The sequence below is a fragment of the Eleginops maclovinus genome, chromosome 1, assembly GCF_036324505.1.
Source record: "Eleginops maclovinus isolate JMC-PN-2008 ecotype Puerto Natales chromosome 1, JC_Emac_rtc_rv5, whole genome shotgun sequence".
Lineage (NCBI taxonomy): Eukaryota > Metazoa > Chordata > Actinopteri > Perciformes > Eleginopidae > Eleginops > Eleginops maclovinus.
The window spans coordinates 7,535,536-7,554,819 of record NC_086349.1 but is presented as its reverse complement, the minus strand read 5'-3'; the positions used below and the strand labels follow the sequence as shown (position 1 = coordinate 7,554,819).

At 39.9% G+C, this 19,284-nt stretch overlaps 2 protein-coding genes across 3 annotated transcripts in view; both read right to left on the bottom strand.

Annotated features, from left to right (window-relative positions):
• Positions 1 to 339: 339 nt before the first annotated feature.
• Positions 340 to 8,945, bottom strand: LOC134864175 (RING finger protein 223). Its single transcript, XM_063882977.1, has 2 exons — positions 8,666 to 8,945; positions 340 to 1,937 (listed from the first exon to the last, which is right to left on the bottom strand). Exon 2 carries the CDS (start codon positions 1,841 to 1,843, stop codon positions 1,130 to 1,132), a length of 714 nt encoding a protein of 237 aa, XP_063739047.1. The 5' UTR covers positions 1,844 to 1,937; positions 8,666 to 8,945; the 3' UTR covers positions 340 to 1,129.
• Positions 8,946 to 17,960: 9,015 nt separating this feature from the next.
• Positions 17,961 to 19,284, bottom strand: part of dennd2c (DENN/MADD domain containing 2C) — a 29,389-nt gene continuing 28,065 nt past the window's right edge. For both annotated transcript variants that reach the window (XM_063895473.1, XM_063895481.1), the window contains exons 18-19: positions 18,852 to 18,938; positions 17,961 to 18,774 (exon numbers count right to left, since the gene is read on the bottom strand). In XM_063895473.1, the coding sequence (XP_063751543.1) occupies positions 18,743 to 18,774; positions 18,852 to 18,938 (119 nt within the window). In that variant the 3' untranslated portion in view covers positions 17,961 to 18,742. The remainder of the gene's footprint in view (positions 18,775 to 18,851; positions 18,939 to 19,284) is intronic.

The window sequence follows — 19,284 nt, the reverse complement described above, 5'->3', positions numbered from 1 at the left end:
CATTCTGATTTTAGAGTATATTTTGAAGCCATGACGGAGCCTTTTTCTAATCTATCTGCATGTATTGTTTAATCATGTTTACCGTAAGTTTCTCAGGGAAGTAGCACTTTATAACGGCCGCTCCTAAATGACTGTTAGAATTTAGTGTGAATTGTCCTATCAACCATGCGTCACAAGTGAGGTATTTGGAAAACCCCCAAATCCAAACTTTTCCTTTATTTGACGCACCTAAGGCAGGAATAAAAATAAAGGCACTTCCTTCCTTCCAATCCAAAGGAAGGCTTTTCTTTTATGGTTTTGTGTTTAAGGGTCAGATAGGGAAGAAATAATAAACAGCAATCGGGGAAATGGCACCTTTTTTTTATTTGCGTTTAAGCACGTCAGGAGCTGTGTGCTATTTATAGGGGAATGTGATACACCTGCGCGTCACAAAGATTAAACCACTAACTTACAAAGTGCCAAATCACATTAAATGATACTAATCTAATTAAGGAGGCTCAAATGTTTCCTAGAAATATGATCCGAGCTAAAGTCTCCCTTTTTACAATGTTCTGTAAACAAGGCCATGACGAAAAGCCCACTTTATAAAGTTGATGTTGGCACATTGGGTTTACATTCATCTTTCTGTTTTGTGACCTTCATTTTTTCTTACTGTAAACTGAATCATATATTTACAAATCAAAGTTCAAAATAATGTTACTGTTTGGTTTGGAAACAACTGTTTATATCAACGCACTCATGCTCTGTCATCTGATATCCAGTACGCTCTGTAGATTTGGATTACGGTAAACGTTTGTGTCACCTGTCAGAGATCATCTCCCACCACTTTAGACTTTGAGTTTACATGTAGTGATTTCCATCTTTGTAGAATTAAAGCAGCTATGGGTACATCTTTTTAATTCAACTCAAGCTAATGACACAATAATAGATAAATACAGTGAAGATTATTTCAGTCTGTGTTTTTTCATCCCTTTCATCCCACCCCATTTTTGAAACCAAACACTAGGGATGCAGAAGTCCAACATCTAAATAGGACATACAAAGTGGCTTTAAAATATGTGGCAAAAAAGCATTTTGGTGCTCCAATCCAATATTATGTATGGTTATAGTGAAGTAGTCAGTCTAAAGTTCACTGAGTCCGACCCGGTCTTTTGGTGAACGGGCTGAAGGTGGTGGTAGTTGTGGTAGTGGGGTTCGGGATGACGTGATCCCGCATACAGCGCATGTTCCCAGTGCTGAACACACACTGCAGTGGCCATAACACAACCACGATAAGTAGCACGATGAGCACCATGAAGAGCACCATCCTTTTCCAGTCTGCCAGCCGGTCCAGCAGGCCATAAGTCCGGGGCCCCGTCTGGATCGGAGCATCTATTGCCTTGCTGGCCCCAATGTCAATGCAGATGCAGAAGGCTGAGGGGCTTTCAGAGGAGCCCAAGCCGGCGTCTTGCTTGGAGCTTTTGTAGCACAGTTTCTCCCCCTCCAGCCACACCGGCTCCTCCTGCTGCTGGTGGCTGGGCAGCTTGCAAAGGACCTCTCGGCTGGTCGTGAGGGCCGGGGGTCCCTGCTCAGGCAGTGTGGTCGGGTGACGGCAGAAGGGGCATAAGAGGCGAGGGCTGCCGCTGTATTCTTCCTGGTCACCCAGCGACACTGCCATGAGGCGGGAGAGGCACTCCAGGCAGAATGTGTGGGTGCATTCCAGCTGCTTGGGTGTTTTGAAGACATTGTCGTAGGTGTTGTAGCAGATGGAGCACTCCGGCTGGCTCATGATTGACACTGTCTTTTTCAGCTCTCCCGGAGAGCTTTGAGGGGCGACCTGCATTTGCCAAATCTGTGGTTCCATCTTCAGGAATATTTAACCCTCCTTTGTTGATTCCCCTCCGGACTTGTCTGCTCTTTCTTACTTTTTCTTGATCTGTTCTTAACTTCGGAATTATCTGAAAGAAAACAGATCACATGTACAGGTTAGTTTTCATATCGAAGGTACCTTTCTGCTTTTATCATAAAGTTGCATTTCAACCATTGACAAACAGAATCCCAACAAGTAAACAAGATCTAGTACATCATTGCACATGTTATAAAGCCCATTTTGATTCTCACATAATGAATAATACTGATATAAGCTGAAAAGATTTAAGTCTGTCAATGAGTTTCCATCACAGGTGTGATGCCAAATGGGAAGAATGTGTTGAGTGATATGTGGAACTGAAGCAACCGTCAAATGAAACGAGTCAGTGAAATGGCAACAAAGGAACGGGAACGTCAATGTCCATCCCGTAAATATTGTGGGGCACACACACTGTGTTATTGTTTATATAACGCTTAGTTATTTATGGAACATAATACATGATTTTCCAATCATGAGCTCATTTAACTGGCGACAGAGACCCCGAATAGGAAATGCTAAGGCTAGCCATATTCCCAACCCTTTATTCCAGCATTAATTATTGAAATTGTAAGCCTGTACTGACTAAGTTGAAGAGCCAGAGTTGGTATTTGAGTGTAACGTTGACTGGTAAATGATTTATCTTGGGATGGCTTGCTGGGCGGATGTCTCACAGCTGATGGGGCAGGTCATTTTTAACTTACTGGCTGCTTTTTTGCCTCAAAATGTCAGGTTACTTACTGCAATATTGATAGCAATGTCTGCTATTATAAGAAGAGCAGCTTTTAACTTTTCCATATTTTTTTGCATATCAATTTAAGTAGGGAAAACGATAAGGTAAACCAACCCTTTCCAATTTCACACATTTCCAATAATGTGCAGGGCGGTGGTGGCGAAGACCATAGGGGGTTGGCCTGGGAACTGGAAGGTCACCAGTTCAAGTCCCCGAAAGACCTAGTGCCACCGTGGTGTCCCTGAGCAAGACACTGGTTGCCTACACTGCGCCCCGGGAGCCGTACATAATGGCAGCCCACTGCTCCTAACACTAGGATGGGTCAAATGCAGAGACCGCATTTCGTTGTCCTAGTACTTGTACTCTGTGCAATGACAATAAAGTTGAATCTTATCTTATCTTATTATCTAATATAGTATACTGTAGCCCGAGTGCTATTTTGCTAACTATTTTAAACTATTGACATTCAGTGCTCCTGTTAGGATTTTACCCTTTGACACGACGCTGGAGACACCTTTTAGGAAGGAAAAAGCCACTTTAAATCCCCAAGTGGAGATTCAGTTTTTCACTCTGTTGGTACAATTACAGTATATACAGTACAAATAAACACATGCACAGGATCATTACAACCTATACCTCCGAGAATAGGGTCATTTTTTTGTTTGTTTCCTAGCAGGACTACTGAAAAATGCCTGGCCCCATTTTCAGAACTTGTTTTAAAAAATGTAGCCCACTGACAATCTTTTTAAATTTAAAGGGGATTTAACCATTGGGGGAAAAGCATCATTACTTAGTTATGTAAACGGCTGTGGCAGATATCTGATATCAGTGCTCTTTGTTTGGTTCTTCAAGAACACAGAAACTTATATGGAAACCACTCTAAATATGATGATAATCGACATGTAGCTTCTCATAGGGCTAGGATACTTTTTGTGTACCGCACCACTAAATTGGGAGTTACTGACAGCCTTTAGCCAAATGACCGCTGGGCTGTTTACAGGTATCCCCAAAAATTGAATATGGTAGCCATTGTAGCGTGCAAAAGTAGACCAGCTGGAACACAGGGTCCTTGGACCCTCCTTGCATCGAGCAGCTGATGAAAGATTTTTCTGGGTGAGTTACAGTATGTGCCCATACCTGGAATATAATCAGGGATAAACACAGGTGGCTTTGTTAATATGATTTATGACCATGAGTGTCTTAATCTGTGCATCAGACGGCAAAGTCAAATCTTTAAATCATTAATTTCTTGAGCAGGTGTTGAGACAATGTAGGTCACTGTAGGTCACAAGATTGGTGTTGAGAAATATGGGCATTAACCACATGTAAACCAAATTACTGATTTATTTTTAGTCTGGCCTCCTCATCTTATTCTTTCAGATTTAAGATTAAAATACTGGTGTGTGTGTGTGTGTGTGTGTGTGTGTGTGTGTGTGTGTGTGTGTGTGTGTGTGTGTGTGTGTGTGTGTGTGTGTGTGTGTGTGTGTGTGTGTGTGTGTGTGTGTGTGTGTGTGTGTGTGTTTGTGTGTTAGGGATGATGGATAGTCCTTTAGAGCACAGGTGTTCTCCTCTCTGTGCCCTCAGGGCTAGCCCTGTCTCAGCACTCCCATCTACACAAAGTCCCTGCTTGTTCTGCGTCTAATCTCTCCATCTACCCTTGAAATTCCTTCTCCGCCAACTCTCTCTTTTTGTATCTGCTGAATTCAACATGCTTTAGTAGGATGAGGACAGATTTTTCTGTATAATTAGACCTGCCTTATCCATTTAAAGCCTCCCTTAATCACTATTCAAGACTAAAATTCCCTATTGCTCAAACTGAAATTCTGTTATCAGTTGTGGCCACTTGCTGGATCCTCCTGTACAGAAGTGTATACAGATCAAATGTAATTTGTCACAGTGGAGTATTTTTCTTAACCCCATCTAATCTAACACTAGGAAGACAAACATCGCCGTCCAGTGAGAGCGCAGCTAAATCCTAAAATAAAAACACAAGGAAACCTCCAAGAATTTCAAATATTTACAGAATTGCTCCACATATTGAAATGATGCTGCTTCGGGGCACCTTCAAAATGACAAATGGAACTGAATTCAAGAAACTGAGCTTTGTTATGAGAGTTGTGTTGTGTTCTTTAAGTGCAATTTGAAATGTATTAATACTATGTTTCATATTATTCACAGATCATAGAGATCAAGCTCAAGGTCTTTCAAAGGGGGAGACTTATTTAGAAAGCCCCAGGCCATCTTACCTTCATAATGAACACTAAATAAATAACAACACAGCCTCACATTGTCAAAGGCCGTTGAAGTGAAACCCATTGTGAAGATGGCCTCAGGCAGTACTTTTTTTCACTCCTAATGATCCCTAAATTCCTCAACGCAACACCAGGCTCTCACTTACCATACACCTTAAATAACACAAAATATATTTCCACAGAATTGTTTGACTTTTTTTTTTAGATTAGTAAGATAAGATAAGGTTAAATTCAAACCTGTAGGCTCAAGTCAAATGAATCCCTAAATTCTGCTTATCTTTGTGTTTTTGATTTAATCTATCTATTTGAGGTCTTAAAATATCCCCAGTTGATTTAATTGCAAGTGATTTTGTAACAAATCTAACTTCTACGTTGGCTAATTGTCCACAGTTAGCTGCCTGGTAAGAAGTAGCTTCCAGTTTTCTATCTATTTGGTACTTTATGTCCCTGCATTGATGAAATATTTTCCTTTATTTTCAGAAATTCAGGACCTGGCAGGAGACTTTTAGTGGTAGTCAAGAGTTGCTTTTTGGGTATACCAAGGCAGTTTGAGAGACTTAAAAGTCTTGAAAAAAAGAAACTTATTCTTTGTTTTACAGATTAAAATGTGTATTCATGAGCAACTAAACCTGTACTCCTTAGACTCTTATAGTTGCATCTCCCTCTCTCACAGACAAATGGTTGAATCGTATTGAATTGTACCTCCAGGGTTCCTACAGTCAAAATGGTGGCCCAGATAACAATAAAAGGGATATATCGACTTGCCTTGTGAGCAGTTCATTTACTGATACTCTGGTTCAACATTAAACCAAACTTTTCCGTGGATGGATGTGAAAGTATTCGAGTTGCGAGAAAGGGCAAAATGTGGCTTGCAAGAGGCTAGGTAAGGTTTGCGTTTAGCTTAACCAAATGAAGGAAATGTTTTTTTTTTCTACTAAAGCATTAAAAAAATAGTTTATCAAAAATTGTGAATCACCACAACGGATAAAAACTCCTTAGCATACAGTCATGTATGAGCACAACACATATTAGCTGATCCAGTCCCGGGTCCAGTATTATGCAAGATTAGCTGCAGACAAAAAGACAGATACACACACCCAATTGGGCACACACTTTACCAAACACACATGTTTTACGCCTAGTGGGAAATATTTAACACACCTGCGCTCAAAGCAATACGCTGCCACAGCTTTACTTGGTCTGTTTTATAACCATCAGTGTGAGATAGCTAACGTTAGCTCAGGTTAGCAAACATTAGCTTGATCAGTTCCTTGATTTGACAGTTGTTGTTAAACTTGTGTAGTGCCCTACTAATTTCTGCTTACATTTTCATTTATAAAGAAATGAAAAAGGTTATACGTATGAGTATTGACATATCGTTTTGTTTCGTCGTCACTTACTTACAAGAAGAGTACATTCAGTGTCAGTTATTCGTTAAGTTGTCATATTTCCTATGTTTTAGAAGTCCTTGAACTTCACATTTGTATTGGTTGTAGAGGGGTCAGTTGTATAGCGAACAAATCAGAGTTCAGTTTTCTAACCTACCGGGTTTGAGAAGAGGGGGGACTTAGGTCGGAGAAGCGCGAAAAGGAGGAAGAGGCAAAGTACTGAGAAGTTCAGACCGGAGGAAAACTTCTTTATTTATTTTGGGTTACCAATGTTAAAATAAGATAGAAGTACTGTTGTGTGTTCAAGTGCCTGGGAGAAGAGCGTGGAACCCATTTGGTGACAAATTCACAAGACTGCAAAACTGCGAGACTGTATGCTAACTCAGCGGTTCCCAAACTTTTTTTGCGGACCCCCTTCTACGTCCCAACCGGGTTGACGCACCCCCCCCCCCCCCCCCAAAAAAAAGCAACAACAACAACAAAAAAACCCCGTAACAAAGCTTTGTTTTATCCCCATATAAATAACTTTGTCATGAGACGTTCCGCTTGACAGTTTCCCTGATTTCAGCCAGTTAATAATATTTCAAGGAATGAATGATACGAGTTGGTGCGCATATCCTAGGCTAAACTAATAAATCATAGGTTTTTGATTTCAAATAAAAGGGATTACAAAGGAAATGTTTATTGTTCCTGTTTTTTATTGTAGCCTATGGAAAAATCCCTCTTAAAAAACAACACTAATATTTTTACACCAGACCACAATTACATGTTTCATCTCGCGCACCGATTGGGAATCCCCGTGCTAACTGTAGCAACGACTAAGTTAGCCTCATGTTTAGCTGCGTGGTCCGGAGTCCGGGTTTATTGTTTTAGTAGTTGAACAGTATAGACGTAATCTTAAGAGACTCGTGTGCCTGCCTGCTGCCGGTTGACAGAAGAAGGACATCGGGCCAACAGGAGGACTACCGGGATTATTTCATCGGGGAGATACGTCTATGGGTCGGCCGTTGTGGCGGGAATATGAGCTCCATCTAGCGCGCCAACAAGGGTACCATAACTGACTAAAATCCCGGGTACTTTTATTTCTTTTGTTTTGAACCGAGTCGTGGAATATGTGTTGTTGTTATTAAGTTGACATGTTGTTTAAGTAAAGTGTATACAGATTGACAATCATTTCAGGTACAGTTCGGGTATTTCAGTTTGAGAATATTTCTCTGATGGTAATCAGAGTGGGGGCTCTAGAGCTGATATTTGGAGTTGCATGGGAGATTTATTATTTTGCAGTATAGCTACGGTCTATCGCCGTGCTACCTGAGGGCTTTTAGTGACCAAAGTGAGAACCCTAGATAAGAGAGCTTATAGTAGATCCCACCACAGCTCCTCCCATGCTCTAGTACTGTCCTGGTTTACTTAAGCTAAGTGGTTGGGAGGGCTACACTTTTGCTGCTGTATGTCTCAGCATTTCATTTTATCCAGAGCGCAGAAGCCACTTTGGATTCTGTCTTGCTAAAGTTACATACAACACCAAACCGTTATTTAAAAAGCTAACTTTTTTGCATAGTTGTCCAGAGTCCAAATGGGGGGGAAGTAATTCAAAGGTATTAGGGGTCAAACTAGAGGCCCCTGCAGTGTACACCAGAGTCAAATATTAACTCAGACCTTAGTCCTTACTTAACCAATATAAACTAACTAGAATCATGGGAGGGTCGCTTTATTTTCTTTGAACAGTGTTGTGTTTTGAGATGAGGTTTACAGCCTCCTCGCTATCAGTGGTCCATATTTTTCTCTGTCCCAGTGACCCATTTGTATACACATCACAGCTTATTGTGACCTAATTCAAACTGAAACATTTTCAAGCCTCATGTAAAATGCTGCTGTTTTCTTTTTTCAGACCCTTTGTGTCGGGCTCAGCTATGTGTATTTTCTGCTCAACCGTCATCCACAATGCTGCCCTACCTGTTCTCAGTTTGAAACGTGAATGAAACCCGATCTCCCTGCCTTTTGAACTGGAGGTGGAGTGGGTGAACTGTTGCAGACAGTTTAACTGAACGTGAGGCGGTTTGCTCAGACAAAAAAGACCTGCAGCATGTGTAAACACCACAAAGAATGCAGGAAATGGCATAGAGATACTTGATAATCCTAACTGAATATACAGAAAATGACCTAATAAATGTCATTATGAATGGTGCAGCTGCTATTGGACTTCAGTTACATCACATCATGATGCACCTGAACTTGGATGTGTATTTTTCGACTGAAGAGAGAAAAAAGGGAAAGGGAATGCCACTTATTATTTAAGACGAATTCAATAATCTTGAGTTGAGTTTTTTTAGCCCTTTGTTTTTAGGAAAATCTCTGTCACAATTCTTAAAAGGTCGATTATTCTTAGAGCAAAGGTTCAGTTTACCTGTTGGATGAAGAAGATCCCCTTTTTATCTCTCTGGCTCAGCTCACTCCCTTTGCACTCGAAAATGCATTTTTCTGCTGTCTTCCGAGAGGCCAGCAGGAAATGAGGGGTTTGTAATAGTGTTTCTTCCAAAGTCCTCCTCTGCACTGGTCTGAATACTCTGCTGGAGTCACAGGTGTGTATGTTTGTGTGTGTCGGTGGGTGTGTGCTCAGAGTCTGTGTTCAGTGTGAGCTCTGGGTCCTCCTTGCTCAACGTCCGTTGCCTAGTATCACCTGCCCTGCTCTGTCAGCTCCCCTTTTAGCACTTTATGTAAATGAGCTCAGACAGAATCTCTGCCTTGAGGTGGGTGGTGGGAGGAGGAGGAAGGGGAAAAGGAAAAGAAATAGCCCTGAAGAAATCAAGTAGAATACACATTCATGCCCTCTGACACCCCTCCTTGTGTCTTTCTATGTTGATCTCTTTCCTTTCAGTCCTCCCCACCCTTGCCTAAACAGACACACATTAGGCAAATACTCCTCACCTCTAGTCCAGTAAACAAACACATATAGAGTAATACATTTTTCAATTGACAGACACATTTTCTTTTTGTCGACAATATCCCCCATCTGTTCCTTTTTTTTGCTCAAATGCAAACTGAATGAGACAGCCGTTAATATACTGGACATTAAACACAAAAGACACACAACGTAGTTTTTACATCCACCTGTATGCCGCAGCCGAACAATACATATAAAGGATTCATTTCCATTTATTGAGTGATAAGGTAGCAGGTGGCGATACAGGAGTGTCTTCCCACACAGTCACCATTCTCTGTGAATGCTCTGTTGTTTGCTACAGGGTTGCTGGACTGCATGTTACATCAGACTAGACATTCTGTTCCTACAGGGTGAATCATAGGGGTGAATCCAAAATAGTGACCTCTTATTGATTGCATTTGAATTTGGAAGATTTAGAATTGCTTCAGAAGGCAATGTGTCATGTTCCACCAAGCAGAGAAAAGAGCATTTTATCACAGCACGACTCCCATGATACAACATGTGTCTTCATTCATATTTAATTCAGGACATTAAGGTAAAAATAACAAAGGTACATCCTCAGGAAAAAGGCTCTTTCTCTCTGAGCTAACTTCAAAGATGTGTGTTAGACTTTTTATTTGACTTCTCATTTTATTTTATGGTAATGACTAATGGCTCTGGGCCATTAGCTCTAGCATGTCTCTGCAATAACAGCTGCCTAACTGACTCTGTTATTTAGTAACCCTAACCCAAATACTGCCGTATCATATCAGCAAAGTAATTTATTGAGCATAAAGTTGTGAGTGCTTTGAGGAAGGAGAAGGTGTGCAATACAAACCTATTTTATTCCCCTTCCTGGAATCCATGAACTTGGCTTTATAGTAAACATGTCAATGATTTAGTGGCTGGCTGGCTGAGAGTAATAAGCTACGGTAAGTTATCTTGTGGGATGGAGGGTTGGGTGAAGGATTGGTGGCGGGAGGGCTGTACGTGAGCATGGAAGATGTGTGTGTAGGCAGGCCATAAAATGACACAATGTTGACTGTCGGGCCACTCTACCCAAAATCAAAGAAGATATTTTCAAAGCAAAACCATATCATTTTTCAGGGTAAAACATACAACGATATGTCCTGGTTAAAGAAGAAATGGGAAGTACCGTTTGTCCACAACGGTTTGATGATGAGCCTTGTGTTCACTGTAATATTTAGTAAGGTTTAGTCAGTAATTTCATGTTTTTAAGAACTGATCAGAAACTGTGGCCTTCTTTAGGGTGGCAATATTTTTAAAGATTCTGAAGACATTTTGAGTTAATTTAGCAGAGGAGGTGTTGCATATGGAATTGGTACGTCAATGTATCGTCCAGATTGACATATCTCAACAATTGGAAGGGTTGGCCTTTTGTTTTATACTGACATTTATATTCACCAAAGGATACATCTAGAAGACACTGGTAACCTCATGACTTCACCTTGAGCACCACCAGGTCAAATACTTTTGTTTATGATCAATCCCCTAAAAAAACAATGATCCATCAGTCTCGGCTGCGCATTGTGTTTAGCGCCTCCAGGTTTCAGCTGAAGGTTTAGTGTCTCATGTTGGACAGAGGTTGTCTCCGACAGGATACAAATTAGGTTGTTGTCATCTTTCAATTGTCCCCCTTCCACTTGCAGTGTTGAACGGTCGACAGTTTTTGGTTAAATTTGGTTGATGATGAATGCAATTGTTTCTTTGTGATCCTCTAAGCAACCTTTAAGCAAAGTAAGATGCTGGTGGGTTCAGATGCAGCAGCCCCACATGGTATTAATGGTTCAACCTAAGGTAACAAAAACAAAACCATTCTTAGTTTTGGGAGAATGAAATACTAACTGGCCCTCTAAATTTGTGTCTCCTTTCCACTAAATGACACATTTTCAGTTTCATGATTATTTACTAACGCAGTTTTAGATATAATTTAAGATTGAAATACTGAATATATAGGGGATGTAATGCTTAACAGTGGTCTCACCGTGATAATGGTTGAAATACTGAAGTTAGCTGTAGGAAGACATGTTAGCTGATACAGGGAAACCGGAGATCACAGACACTTCAAGGTGCCTTCTTCCACCTTCCAACGCCAACCTGCTTTCCAAAAACCATCAGCACAATTACATCATTTTTTCCAATGTGACACACTCTGACAAGGGAGTCTTTTTGAGAATTTTGAAGAGCAATAGAATGGGTTCTAGTTAACAGCCAGCATACATTTTGTGTCTTTGTCTTCTATTGACTGTCAACAAGCAGGGTGCCAGAGCGGAGATAAGGTCACTGTTGAACTTTACAAGTGTTTGGTTTGTCTATATTGAGCTACTGTATTTCCTTTTCAGTTAATTACATATTCCATTTCTCATTCAATGCATGAATCACTAAAATTCATTCATTCATAAAAGCTTATACAGGGCTTCTGGAGATAACCAGACACTTTGAAGTACCTCTCAGCACCCAACAGCAGCATTACGTCATTATCTCCCAATGTTACAACCCCTCTGGCCAGGGAGTGTTCTTCTGTATTTTTTAACTTCGAAAAAGACGTATTGCTTCTTGTAGCAAGCACCCAAAATGCACTTACTGTCTGCATCATCTCTTTACCGTCAACAAGTAAGGAAAGAAGGTCACTGTTGAACTAAAATAAAAAGCCCTCATCCATTAAATGCCAAGTGTGATATGTAGAAGACTGAACTGCATTGTAGTAGAACGAACGGATGAGGTTAGTTTTGGGGTAATTGTAATAGTTTTTAGACTAAAAGTAAAGGGCTCAGTGCTACCAATACTGCATATGTGGTTATTTTTGCACTCAAATATTTGTAATTATAGCATTTTAGTGTATATGTAAGCCTCTGTTTGAGATGTATTGCAATATACCACAATGCTTATTAACTGTCCTACAAATATAATGATACTTTATAAGACTTCACATTTGATCCTTTGGTCACTTTCTAAGAGAACATTCAAGGTCATTTAAGGTCTGTGGAGGTTAAAAAAGACTTCAAAACAATGGATGTAAACAAACAAATATTGAATCACAATCTTAATAAGGTCAAAATGACAGTTTACTGTAAACTCAAGTCACTAAATTATCTTTATGGCCCACATCCGCAAACACTCCCGTTCTATTTCAAAATATCTTCCGCCCTGACTGTAATGCTCTCTGGGTTTTTCTTGCCAAGTCATTTGTCCCGGAGGTCGGAAGTATTATTCATTTACAGGTCAGCTCTTTATCAGGCTCGCATTATAATTATCATTCAAAGACTTATCTTGGGAAACAAAATTGAGCTAAAGCAACTTTCCTTATGGTAATCAACTGGGATGGCTCATCTTAGAATATCTGCACCAAAGGGCTCTCTTTTGTTCCCGCTCGTGCTATATTAGTGTTTGGTGTGTGATTTTAAGAAACATCGCTCTCAACATGTGGCTTTTATGGTTACATTTATGCTGAGTGTATTTTATGCATAACACACGCAAAACAAAATGACATCTTGTTAGAAAAACTGATGTGAAACACGTCTTCGCTCACCATGGACTCAAACAATTCCATTACACATTTCTTCAGACAGACTGCAGCATGTTAGCTTTGACTGAACTTTTGAACGGTGAAGAGAAGAAAAGATTACAGAGTGAAAACGCGGCTCCAATGTTCATATGGGCATGTGAGTATTCTTTGAAGATGTACTTGTAAACCTATCGTTTAATGCAATTTGTTTTGAGGAACTGAGGAAGGAGACATAGAGATAAATGTTACATTTCAAACTCAGAAGTTAACAACTCCGTTGAAATGTTTGAAGGGATTTGCACAACTACATCCCAGCACAAACTTTAAATGTAACATATTTAGCTGACACTTTTTTCCAGTGTGAATTACATACACTTCAGTTCTGTTAAAATGCCTATGGGAGAAATGTTGGGTTCAGTATCTTTCACAATGGCATGTTGATCCCCCTAAACTTATGTGAAAAAGTACGCAAACAAGACATAGTGTGTTCATTTTCAAGTCACATGTTTACAAGCTTTAATGTAAATTAATTTTTCTCATACTGCCTGTGCTGCAGCACCTCTTTTCACCCTCTGTCGGAAACCAGAGCCCATTCTGCTCTGATTGGTTAGCTGGCTGACGATGTATTGGAGCTGGCTAGCCTCTCCTTTAGCTGGATGTGGAATTGTCTCTGAAGACCCTAACGTTTCAAAGTGTAGGTTTAACAGCTATATTATTTCAAAGCTAAAAAAAGAAAAACCAGCAACCCTTGAGGCAGGGCGTACAGGGTTGTACTCATGCCACAGGACATTTTGTTTTGCTTGGTTGCATTACACACATGCTCAGTAGAGTGAGTCCAGTGCAAATACAGTGGGTGGCGTGTGTGGGATGGTCAACAGAGGCCAACAGCTCAATTATGCCCTGATACCTCCCAGCGGTGTGATCCGGCCTTCCAGTCTCCATTAGAGAAAGTGGCAGTACGAAAGTCAAATTGATTTGAGGCAAACCTTTTAAAGCAGCTATCACAGAAATAGATGCAAAGGCATGAAAAGCCCAAAAACAACACAACACAAAAACATAGTGCACATACGGAAACTTGAACAAATTGAAGAATAAACAGGTTTCTAGAAAGATGTTTTATTTAATTATTTTAATGATTTTTATGAGTCAGGGGAACATTTTGTCCCCTATTAAATGGGGTTATTCTTACATTTGTCATCATCCAAATTGTGGGGGAAAGAACAAAGAGTATATATTATTGACATTTTAAACCTCTGAGACACAATTCCTTCCCAGCACGACTCCCATGATTACAACATATATGTGTCTTGAGTCTCCTAACACAGCACTGACAGTGTACGTTTTCCTCCTTTATTGTTAAATTGCCATTAATGATCTGTGTACAGCTGATCTTATTCCCTGTTTGTTTGATATTACCACAGAAAACCACGCATTAAGAAACAGAAAATGTACCAATTCATTCTATTTTCCTCTCAAGAACTAATTTATGAGGTACTGTTCAATAGTTGTATACATTCTGCCTTAGTGCTAGAAGGCTTTGAGATTGTCCAGTGGAGAAGGTTGTATGGCCTAGCAGCAACATTGGAGACCAGCTTGTGATGTTTGACATCCGCCTAAATGAAAGATAGACGACTGAAAGGTCAGTGGATGAAGTACTCGTATTCTACATCAATGTTAAACTTGTACTCCAGGTCATTCTTTGTCTTGGTGGACATTATGACATTTTCCATAAGCATGTTTCCTTAATCTATTGGCGCTGATTTGAGTTGCTGTGAGTATCTCATCAGGACTTATCAAATCTCTCCTAAAGGTGGGCTGCTGTCATTCATCACGGGAAGTGAAATGAAACTGTCTCTGAAGAGGGAGCCTTAGCAGATAGAAGAGTGCATTTCCATCAGGCCTCTTGGACATAATCAGTTGGCATATTCTATATTTGTGGTTTTGTCCACAAATCTCATCCAAGATCAACACCAAAAATAGGACTTTCTCACAAAACTTTATTAAGTGAAGCAAAGTTCATTGAAGCTGGCTCAGTTGCATCTAGTGTCGCAACCATGCCAGTGAGCCAGCATGCACTATACCATGACGCTGACACTAGCTCATCTGAACAGAAAGCAGTAGTTTTTAATATTTTCACTTAGACATTTTTTCTGTGTCTGTTAATTCCAAGCTCCTCTGCTTGTCTAGCTCTCAGCTCCAAGCCAAAAATATTTAATTTAAGATGCAAATCTTAAACAAATATATACAGTGGGGCAAAAAAGTATTTAGTCAGCCACCAATTGTGCAAGTTCTCCCATTTAAAAAGATGAGAGAGGCCTGTAATTTGTATCATAGGTATACCTCAACTATGAGAGACAGAATGGGGAAACAATCCAGAGAATCACATTGTAGGATTTTTAAAGAATTTATTTTCAAATGATTGTGGAAAAGTATTTGGTCAATAACAAAAGTTAACCTCAATACTTTGTTATATACCCTTTGTTGGCAATGACAGAGGTCAAACGTTTTCTGTAAGTCTTCACAAGGTTTCCACACACTGTTGCTGGTATTTTGGCCCATTCCTCCAAGCAGATCTCCTCTAAAGCAGTGATGTTTTGGGGCTGTCGCTGGGCAACACAGACTTTCAACTCCCTCCAAAGATTTTCTATGGGGTTGAGATCTGGACACTGGCTAGGCCACTCCAGGACCTTGAAATGCTTCCTTCGTTGCCCTGGCGGTGTGTTTGTGATCATTGTCATGCTGAAAGACCCAGCCACGCTTCATCTTCAGTGCCCTTGCTGATGGAAGGAGGTTTTCACTCAAAATCTCACGATACATGGCCCCATTCATTCTTTCCTTTACACGGATCAGTCGTCCTGGTCCCTTTGCAGAAAAACAGCCCCAAAGCATGATGTTCCCACCCCCATGCTTCACAGTAGGTATGGTGTTCTTTGGATGCAACTCTGCATTCTTTCTCCTCCAAACACGACGAGTTGAGTTTTTACCAAAAAGTTCGATTTTGGTTTCATCTGACCATATGACATTCTCCCAATCCTCTTCTGGATCATCCAAATGCCCTCTAGCAAACTTCAGACGGGCCTGGACATGTACTGGCTTAAGCAGGGGGACACGTCTGGAACTGCAGGATTGAAGTCCCTGGCGGCGTAGTGTGTTACTGATGGTAGCCTCTGTTACTTTGGTCCCAGCTCTCTGCAGGTCATTCACTAGGTCCCCCCGTGTGGTTCTGGGATTTTTGCTCACCGTTCTTGTGATCATTTTGACCCCACGGGGTGAGATCTTGCGTGGAGCCCCAGATGGAGGGAGATTAGCAGTGGTCTTGTATGTCTTCCATTTTCTAATAATTGCTCCCACAGTTGATTTCTTCACACCAAGCTGCTTACCTATTGCAGATTCAGTTTTCCCAGCCTGGTGCAGGTCTACAATTTTGTCTCTGGTCTCCTTTGACAGCTCTTTGGTCTTGGCCATAGTGGAGTTTGGAGTATGACTGTTTGAGGTTGTGGACAGGTGTCTTTTATACTGATAACGAGTTCAAAAAGGTGCCATTAATACAGGTAACGAGTGGAGGACAGAGGAGCCTCTTAAAGAAGAAGTTACAGGTCTGTGAGAGCCAGAAATCTTGCTTGTTTGTAGGTGACCAAATACTTATTTTACCGAGGAATTTATAATTAATTCATTAAAAATCCTACAATGTGATTTCCTGGATTGTTTCCCCCATTCTGTCTCTCATAGTTGAAGTGTACCTATGATCAAAATTACAGGCCTCTCTCATCTTTTTAAATGGGAGAACTTGCACAATTGGTGGCTGACTAAATACTTTTTTGCCCCACTGTATTTTGTTCTCTGTTTTTAAGGCTTAATAATTCCCGTGAACAGCTGGAATGTATGTTTCTAAGTTCAGCGGAGGACAGAGATGTAAAGTACAATTACTCAAGTACTGTAGTTGGATACAATTTTGAGGTACTTGTACTTGATTTCCTTGTTATGCTAATTCGTATTTCTACTCCACTACATGTATTTAATACCTTTAGTTACTTTGCAAATTTAGTTTAATGATGTGAAATATAATCAACCCTTAAATCAGACTTTAGTTCCACCTGGAGTAAGTTCACAAGCTACCCTGCAGTATACAAAGTAACTAAAACTAGCTGCACCTTTACCAGCTTTATACTTTAATGATCAATAATTATAAAACATATAATATACATTATTCTGAAATGGACCAATCAGCAGAGTGAGAACTTTTACCTTTGGTACTTTAAGTATATTTGAGGCTAATACTTTTGAAACCTCAATCTAAAACTAATCAGATATGTTATCTTATCTTTATCTTATTTTAGTTTTGAATGCATAAAGTCAGGCTAATAAGTAATAATATTTCTACCACTAAATAACTTCCATCACTTGTCAAACATACGACAGATTTTGTAGGTATAAGGATACGTAAATACCAAGTCTGTAATTATATCTGAAATGCTGATGTTGATGCACTGAAACGCTTCAGTGCATTTGACAGAACTGCTGCAAGTCCTTTCAGTGGAAGCGCAAGGAAATATCGCCCCCATGTGGTCAACAATGGTGGCATGCATGTTAAGACATGGCCTGTAGAAGATTACTGCTTTATTGCTCCGCATTGAGATTACCCCAGAAAACCATTCTAAAAGAAAACTCTTCCATTAAAGTATTTGTATTTTGGTTCCAGCTCTTAGGGTTGGAGCCACGTTTTGTGTTTGGGAAGGGTATACTCCTCTGGGATAATATTGTTTAAGTTATTTAGTAACGCCCTTTTGTTTTAAGTGTTGTATGTCGAAGATTTTTGGAAAAACTACAATGTATAGTACATTCTTGAAAATGTGCAAAAAAAACAGCATTTCATAATTTGTTGAAATTATGCAAAAAAAGGACACAGTATCATATGTTGAAAATATCTGAAAAAAACAACAATATACGCTCTGTTCACTTTACACACAACATCTTTTACACATCTGTCCATCCTGGGAGAGGGATCACGGTTTCTCTGCCCAAGGTTTCTTCCATTTCCCCCCTTAACAGAGGGTGTCGTATTCATATTCTGTACAAACTAAAGTTCACTGTGACAAATGGAAACTGTGTGATATTGGGCTATATCCTCATTTTTACTGCAATGAGCTCTTGGTGACAACATATTTATGGTCTCCCACACAGGTCTCAATGCCAGGATTGTTCTACTATTGCAACAACCAAAAGCATTAGCATAATAAATACCATAGTCACTCATTACGCTGTCCAAGGTGTTCCATTTATTCAAAGTAGGACACATCACGATTTCATACAAAAATATTCCAACGGCTGTACACTGGTTCTCAACATTGTGCAAAATGTAAAGAAAATATTTACAACTCCAGTTAACAAGGAGAAGGTCAAGGATAGAAAATGAATCAAATTCCTTAAAATGTGAGTATTCATTGTGATTAAGGAGGAGTGATAACACTTGAAATGTTCTGATCAGAGTCAATAAACAATACAAACTTGATCTGATAGACAAACAGATTGAAGTAAACGGTTCTGTGCTGAAGGGAATGCAACATGGATAATGGGATTTTACATTAAAATGTACAGTATAAAAACATGCATCAGGTTGGAACCATACAGATTTTAAATTGTAAAGTACTTACAAGACTGCAGCTCACATATTAAAGTTGCATTCTGTAAAATGCACACGTTGTCTAAGTAAACAAAAATAGTAACAACCACGTGTTCAGGTTGATAACTGAGATGAAGTAGCTGGAATGTTGTTTTTATTTTCCAAAGACACAGTGCCTCGTCCTCAAGGTGTCATTAAAAAAAAATGGCAAAAAAGGGAAATACCGTGTCCAGTTTTCGTCCAATAAAAGTGCACTGCTTTCAAACATGCATACATGGCTTTGAGATGAACCTCTTTCTGAACTCTTCTCCGTCCCATTCACATGTCGACACATCCATATTCATTTCCTCAGCAAGTCCAGCAGCAACAAGTGTTCTGAAGGCGTTGATGTAAAAGCCAGAGTGCTGGTGTGTGTTCATTTAATTTGTAGGAGCTTCATCTTGTTTCCTAAATTAAGGTAAAAAACAATTAGCCTTGAAACTTAACATCAAAAAGTGAACATTTGATGAAAGAGCAGCACTTACCCAGTCCTTTAAGAAATTTGTTCACACCACTTGGCTCCGGCTCGGGGTAAGAATCCAGATACTCGGCCACTCGGACCTCAAAGAGACCTGGAGGAAAGTTCTAAGTGTTTAGCCAACAAGGCGGAATGTGTACATAATTCAATATTCATAGTTTAAATTCTCCTCAAATGCAGCATGGTTTATTGTTGTGGTGTTTGCGTGCAAAGATAATTCTCTTTACCCTGTTTTTCTCATTCCTTTACTTCCACTCATGCTGTGACTGATTTGACGTAAGTCACATGTGTGGTTTGGTATGATTGAATTATACACAACCATTTTTTTGTATTTAATAAGATCATCTTATTATGTGGAAATGTCTGACTTCTTTAATTCCACTTTATCTGACACTCTAAGATGGGTCCAGATCATGCTGCAAACTTTGAACCACTTTTTT